This window comes from Mizuhopecten yessoensis, unplaced genomic scaffold, assembly GCF_002113885.1.
Source record: "Mizuhopecten yessoensis strain PY_sf001 unplaced genomic scaffold, ASM211388v2 scaffold6971, whole genome shotgun sequence".
In the NCBI taxonomy this organism is placed as follows: Eukaryota; Metazoa; Mollusca; class Bivalvia; order Pectinida; family Pectinidae; genus Mizuhopecten; species Mizuhopecten yessoensis.
In genome coordinates, this window is record NW_018406816.1 from 389,845 (window position 1) to 398,095 (window position 8,251).

At 33.3% G+C, this 8,251-nt stretch overlaps 1 protein-coding gene across 3 annotated transcripts in view; it reads left to right on the plus strand.

Moving 5' to 3' along the window:
• LOC110452920 overlaps window positions 1–8,251 on the plus strand; it is a 24,398-nt gene that overhangs the window by 6,585 nt on the left and 9,562 nt on the right. Inside the window, exons 1-3 of one of the 3 annotated variants that reach the window (XM_021501678.1) lie at window positions 1,062–1,250; window positions 3,762–4,310; window positions 5,065–5,259. In XM_021501678.1, the coding sequence (XP_021357353.1) occupies window positions 3,894–4,310; window positions 5,065–5,259 (612 nt within the window). In that variant the 5' untranslated portion in view covers window positions 1,062–1,250; window positions 3,762–3,893. Of the gene's footprint in view, window positions 1–1,061; window positions 1,251–3,099; window positions 3,184–3,761; window positions 4,311–5,064; window positions 5,260–8,251 lie in introns of those variants that run through there. The other 2 variants (XM_021501677.1, XM_021501676.1) reach the window with 2 other exon arrangements.

Consider the following 8,251-nt stretch of genomic DNA (forward strand, 5'->3'; position numbering starts at 1 on the left):
GCTGAGATGAAGGGCTACAAAGTTTGTTCAAATGAATGACCTTCACCCATATTCAAGGTCACAGGGGTCAAATATGTTAAAAACTGTAAACAACTTCTTCTTAATAACCAAAATGCCCTGGGTGATGATATTTATTCAGTAGCATACTAGGATCAAGGGCTACTAAGTTTGTTTAAATGTATGACCTTGAATCATATTCAAGGTCACAAGGAGCAAATATGTTTGAAATATTTCAACAACTTGTTCTGAATAACCAAAAGGCTCAGGATGTTGTTATTTTCTTAGAATAAAGGTATAATTGAGAAAACTCTGGCTGAAACTACCAAATTTAAGGGTCCAAAATAGGGAGTCTCCCTCCGTAATAGGGAGAGTAAAATGACAAGTATACCATAAGTCATAATTAGGCTAAATCTAAATTTCCAATTTATTAAATGTCAAAGTTTTTAATTTCAATTTTTTCATTTATTAATTCAAATTTTAATGTCTTGAATATAAGAATTTCATACCATTGATATTCACATATATAAAGTGCACGCTTTTTAAGAGGAAAATGATAATATAAAGAAAGAAGTGCTCACTATATGAATATATACATGGGAACAATATTAATCGTAAACCAGCCCTGGGTCGCAACCATTTATTGTAAATGTTTTGAGGATTTTCAGATATATTTTGAAATATTAGGTACTGGTATTTCTAATCTATGATTTTTTTGTTTTTTTATTTCAGCAACTTTATAATTCCATCACCTTAATTAAGATCATAGAGTTAAGGATGTAATACTACAGCTGCTGGAAACAAAACAGTATTGTGATCGTTTCTTACACCATCACTGTTTGAACACAAGCCAATAAAACACCCAGATATAAAACATATACTGGCCATCAGGCTTGCAGCGTAAATACATTGTAATCTGTAGCTGGATGACAATACAGATTTGATAGACAGCAATAATGTTAAGAAACTGGATCTTGACAAGTGGGCCGCGGTGGCCAATCAGTAAAGGCATCTAGCTGTATACGATCACTAACGTTAACCCTCCACCACTGGGTCACAGAGCCTGTGTGGGGCAGTCGCCATGTACTGGCTGCAGGTGGGTTTTTCTGGGTGCTCCAGCTTTCCTCTACCACCAAAACCTGGCACGTCCTTAAATGACCATAGCTGTTGATACTGATAGGACATAAATACAAACAAGGATCTTGACAAGATACAAGACTATTAATATTACATGTATGTGATGCGGATAACAGGTACGTAGGCCTAATGTTCGCTCTGAAGAGCTTCTTATTTAAGCAGTATCGTTTTCAAAACTCGTTATATGCAGTGATGTCCTTTATCGTTCATGGTATAAATGTATATATTTATTATACATATATACTTATGTATATATATATACGCTAACTATTCAATTCTCTATAATAAGTTAGGAAAACATGTTTATTTAATATACCAGGTTGTACTGCGTCACACACTGTCTTATAAGGAAGCCCTTGCTAGGCAAATCAATGATTATTATTTCCTCAAATCAAGGGTTAGAGACTTCCTTCAAGTGTCAATCAAACTCAGGCTTCACACATAACTTTAACCCATTCACCCCTAAAGTCTCATTTGAGCCTTACCAAATCAAAGACTGGACAAGTCAAGTTAAAAAATGTAGGGGTGAATGAGTTCATTTGTACAGATGCTTTGGGCAGCAAGTGTTCTTTAATTGGATAAAAATTGCTTCCAATTCAGTGGAGCATATACACTGTATGCTCAAGCATACACTAAAATTTTGATAATTTTCTAATATCATATAATGTTATTAATTTCATATTTCATGATAAATATGAACTGTCCGTATCAATAAAAAAAAAGGAAAGAATGAAAAAAATTCTTCTTGAAAATTTTAGTCTGATAAAATAGTGTTGTTATGTCTATATAGATACATGACAAATCTCGCAGGTTTATGTAAATCAAAAACTACTTGGTGAAGTACAAAATTTAATAATATTCATATAGAAAGTCCGGTTTTACTTGTTTACAATCAGACTAAAAGGATTTCCCAGAATACGAGAGATTGCTATCTAGGGCCTAGTAGAATTCTTTTTTTTTCTCCAGCTATGGGAGAAGGAGCTCTTCGTCCCATACCTTCCCCCTCCTCCTGCACTACGCGCCTGACGGACACTTGACCCCCTCTATAAGCATTCACTTCGCAAAATGATTTGCTACGCCACTGTAATTTCATTTCAGAGACGTATACATACATATATACATGTACTACCAATATAACTAAACTGGTTTTATATGTCTCTGGTTTCCCGAGTCTAGTTCATACATTATAATTAATGAGCTACATGTATCATAATGCACTTGCTTGGGAGTGTCACTCTGATAAAAAGATCAAAGTTTCTGTTCCAATAGAGAAAGTCAGCCATTGTACGATAAGTTAATTATAGAAGTCCCTTTGATAAAATTTGAACTTGGTCAGTTTAATGACTTCCCAATTTTTAGTGTTAATAACACTAAAATGTTATGCTTTATTTTCAGTGTAAATGTACCAGTATATATATGTGTTCTGTCAAGTCTCAATTTTAAAGTCGGTGAAAGTGGCTGAATTGTGAGATGATTAATTCAATGGACAGGATTACTTGGACTATTTTGTATCTGTAGATAAAGGCCAAACTGTCCCCTAAAAACTAACTGGATAGCTTAAGAGGTTCAAACGAGTATTTAGTGAAGGTTGGAGTATTGAGAGTTGACCATGCCAATTGATGTATGTATTGATTCCAGGTATATTGCCCAAAGCAAATCTAGATTTTCCATCATTTTGTCAATCAGCATTCCATGATATAGGATAAGATTTGGTTAGATTTCTTTGTGATTTAAGTCAGGCAGTATTAACAGCTATGGTCATTTAAAGATGTGCCGGGTTTTGGTGGTGGAGGAAAGCCGGAGTTCCTGGAGAAAAACCACCGACCTACAGCCAGTACCTGGCAAATGCCCCACGTAGGCCTCCAACCTGCGACCCAGTGGTGGAGGGCTAGTGGTAGCAGAATGTCAGACGCCTTAACCACTTCCTGGCCACCACGGCTCCTATATAATAAGAATTAAATTTTAATTTTAGAGTGCTATATATAAATACAGTATTTTAAAAGAATGGATTTTCAGAGCTTAGTAGGTAATGACTCGCTATGCAAAAAGGTAAATAAAATTCACTGTATGCACTGCAGTATGCATTACATCCAGCTGTGTATCAAAACATGGCAGCTTATATATAATTATGGCTTTGAGTTGATGAGATATTTTATACTGTTATAATACAGAAAGAATATTTAAAATAAGTAGTTTGAACTGATAGAATATTTAGAATAAGTAGTTTGAACGGTTGGGGTTTTTGCATTCCTCTGACAAGGATATATCCACAAAAAATGATTTACATGTACAAGATTTTTCTACCTTGTTCAATTTGTCTGGAGGTCCCTGATCACCTGATCATGTCATGGCCATGTCATGATCACTATCCATTAAACATTTGCTGTGGTGACATAAAATATAACTCCATCGTGTGACCTGAAAACAACCTAAAAGCTTGTTACAATATATACGTTTAATCTTGCCATGACTTTAATTTACTCCCATCGGTTGGCTGATTTTCTATGGGACATTATATATTATGCCTATTGCGACCCGACACCATTTGAATTGCTAACATATTGTGCCTCTGAGATCGGTTTCAGCCATCGACATGTAAAACTTTGTATTATTCTCGTATTTTGCAGGTAAACTGACAACAACTACAGCCTAACAGGTGATCCTTTGTTTGGAATGGCAGCAAGCTTATAACAATCTGCAATACGTATTTATATAAACTGAGTAATTTTTCGAAGTTTGCATAAACCTATCAGTTCATCATGCGTTTTTCAACGCCTTTCTTGATGGTGTGTATGGCAGCAGTCGTTGCTATCATTGTGCTGATGTTGCAAACGGTCAATCAGAAATCTTCCGGACCTCCGACCATCATTATCAACGATAACTCGAACAAAGACTTCAGCCTTCCATTCAACCAGCAGAGACGGTATGTGGTTGGTGCACAAGCGTTTCAACCGAGAGGAATCGTGCAGAGTCATAATGAATCGTACAATTACAAAGAAGTTTTGACCAAGCTAAATGCGGATCATGCTGCAATGGACGAGCCACGTCTTATTGAAATTATCAGAAATCATTTCATCGTCCCACCATCGAAAGAATCTTACAATCTTAAAAACCCTGACAAACTGGAGTATTCCAATGGACAGACACCTTTTATTGACAGCCGATTAAACTACATGGTATGTTAAAATAAATTAAAGACCAATTTCAATTTTTTTTTTGTCTTTTTCCTTCATACATGTATAATTATGCATATCTCATTTTCTTTAGGACGTACCTGGCATACATTAAAATAACAAATAGTCTCACTTGATCAGGGGTTTACAATTTCATATTTTAAGCGCTTGCCTTAAGGCAGATTTCCATATTTCTACAATCCCCAGTTATATTTTCATAGGAAGCATTGAAAAATATTTGACAAACACTGACAGAAAATCTACCTTCCCTAGCTTAAGGCTAGTGAAATTTTACTTCGCTTTTTTTTTTTTTTTTTTTTTTTAAAGGGGTAATCGGAAAAAAAGNTAATCGGAAAAAAAGGTACAATAAAATTGTCTTTATTACAACAAAGAAAAAAATCTATTTTCGATTGGGAAATTTTCTCCAGTTGGAAGTTTCGCCTTTCTCCCCATATGTGCTTCATTTACGCCCAGTGCAAATTTTGCCATATAAAGTTACTATGTATATTATGTTTTTTTACCTACCGGTATATGTATTTGCTGTAATGATAAATAATTCACCTTCATTACAGAGAGTGAAAAAAGCAAAAATTCGACTATGGCGAAAATGTTCCGGTACATAGTATGCTTTTCCTTATCACATTATTTAAAAGAACAAAATTCAACTGAATTACAAACTGATGGGTGGTCACCTAAATCGTAGGATTATTGAAAACAGATATCATGTTGTTTGCATAATAATATTTCTCTTTCCCAGGAAGGAGGATTCTACGTCGAATGTGGGGCTCTAAACGGAGAACAAGGATCTAACACTTTGTTTTTTGAGAAAGTCCGAAAATGGAATGGATTACTCGTAGAAGCTGATCCTTCAAATCACGAAGTCATGATGACCAAACACCGAAAAGCCTTCACGATGCATGCCTGTCTCAACCCTAAGCCATATCCTGCTGTTGTAAGTACATTTCTTTCCTTACCCATCTCCAGATGGGTCATTCGTACATTACATATACCCATTCTTATTTATTGAAGTGCAAAGACCATAGCATATAGCATGTCACAAACTGTTTACTAGTGCACATGACAGGCAATCGGTTTACAATCTTAATGGATAATCGGTTTGTAATCGGAAGTAGTAAATAAACCGATCGATGATCAATTGCATAATCGGTTTATTATTTTCGGGGACTGAATACCAAAACAATCCTGAAAATAACCGGTATCAAACTGGAAAAGTAGCATCAATGGTAGCTTGGTGTTTATTTATCGGTATCTAAAAACTGTTGGTCTGTTAAAAAAGATGTAACTAATTACCGTATAAATGGCCACTTTTACTTCTCGAGTTGATGTTTGGGTTTTACCGTTTCGTTTGTTTGATGTAGGTTTCCTTTAACACACATGTTATCTACTTTTATTGGCGCGAATGACCTCCTCTGTGTTGAAGGGCTGTTAAGAATCCAATGATAATAATACTACTTTCATTGTCATGCTCGCAGTCTTGACATTTCGTAGGCTCCATATGTATTGGACATGCAATTCAAATGTTAATTTATGTAATCTTCTACACCAAGGACCAGGCTATGAATAAATTTAGAAAAGATAGCCTAGCTTAGACTCAGTGAAGTTGATTACATTCTACTTCCATCTGGCGTCAACTAACGGTATTTTAGGTTGTCTTATCAAATAATAGATGGCAGGGTGTCAGGTCATACGAGGCCTATTTAATCATCTTGTTATTGTCAGTTTCGGCTTTAGTGTCTTAGGTTAGTTTTTTGGTGCAAGTGATTATCATAAATAATAACATTTTTTTTTTTAATAAAAAGCTGATATTTGGCATGGTGGCTCCCTAGGGATACACCATTGTTAGACCAGTCAAAACTAAAAAGCAAATGACTTCTTTTAAACCTCTATGTTTGTTTAAATCTCCTGGTGGAAATTTTGGCGCAAGTGTATAAATTCATCAATATATATAAATTCATCAATATAGCCTTTTGTATTTGTACTAAAATGCTGATATTTGGCCTTAAGATTCCCAAGGGAGCCAATAAAGAACATAACCGATTTTATTTCAGAACTTGACTATTTTCAAAGGTCAATGTTTGCTCTGGTTGACATATATGCATTTAACTCAATATATTTTAAAAATTATGTTTACCAGATTAGATATTGTCAGTATCTATTGTGGTGTTTATTTACCAGATTATATATTGTTAATATCTATTGTGGTGTTTATTTACCAGATTATACATTGTCAGTATCTATTGTGGTGTTTATTTACCAGATAATACATTGTCAGTATCTATATTGTGGTGTTTATTTACCAGATTATACATTGTCAGTATCTATTGTGGTGTTTATTTACCAGATAATACATTGTCAGTATCTATATTGTGGTGTTTATCTACCAGATTATATATTGTCAGTATCTATTGTGGTGTTCATATTTACCAGATTATATATTGTCAGTATTTATTGTGGTGTTTATTTACCAGATTATATATTGTCAGTATCTATTGTGGTGATTATTTACCAGATTATACATTGTCAGTATCTATTGTGGTGTTTATTTACCAGATTAGATATTGTTGATATCTATTGTGGTGTTTATTTATACTATATTAAATATTGTTGATATCTATTGTGGTGTTTATTAACCAGATTATATATTGTCAGTATCTATTGTGGTGTTTATTTACCAGATCAGATATTGTTGATATCTATTGTGGTGTTTATTTATACTATATTAAATATTGTTGATATCTATTGTGGTGTTTATTAACCAGATTATATATTGTCAGTATCTATTGTGGTCTTTATTTACCAGATTATATATTGTCAGTATCTATCAATATCTATTGTGGTGTTTATTTACCAGATTATACCTTGTCGGTATCTATTGTGGTGTTTATTTACCAGATTATTTAATGTCAGTATCTATATTGTGGTGTTTATTTACCATATTATACATTGTCAATATCTATTGTGGTGTTTATTTCCCAGATTATATATTGTCAATATCTATTGTGGTGTTTATTTACAAGATTATACAATGTCAGTATCTATATTGTGGTGTTTATGTACCAGATTATTTATTGTCAGTATCTATATTGTGGTGTTTATTTACCAGATAATACAATGTCAGTATCTATATTGTGGTGTTTATTTACCAGATTATACAATGTCAGTATCTATATTGTGTTTATTTACCAGATTATACATTGTCGGTATTTATTGTGGTGTTTATTTACCAGATTATACATTGTCGGTATCTATTGTGGTGTTTATTTACCAGATTATTTATTTTCAGTATCTATTGTGGTGTTTATTTACCAGATTATATAATGTCAGTATCTATTGTGTGGTGTTTATTTACCAGATTATATATTGTCAATATCTATTGTGGTGTTTATTTACCAGATTATATAATGTCAGTATCTATTGTGTGGTGTTTATTTACCAGATTATATATTGTCAGTATCTATTGTGGGGTTTATTTACCAGATTATATATTGTCAGTATCTATATTGTGGTGTTTATCTACCAGATTGTATATTGTCAGTATCTATTGTGGTGTTTATTTACCAGATAATACATTGTCAGTATCTATATTGTGGTGTTTATTTACCAGTTTATACATTGTCAATATCTATTGTGGTGTTTATTTACCAGGTTATATATTGTCAATATCTATTGTGGTGTTTATTTACCAGATTATACCTTGTCGGTATCTATTGTGGTGTTTATTTACCAGATTATTTAATGTCAGTATCTATATTGTGGTGTTTATTTACCAGATTATACATTGTCAATATCTATTGTGGTGTTTATTTACCAGATTATATATTGTCAATATCTATTGTGGTGTTTATTTACCAGATTATACAATGTCAGTATCTATATTGTGGTGTTTATTTACCAGATTATACAATGTCAGTATCTATATTGTG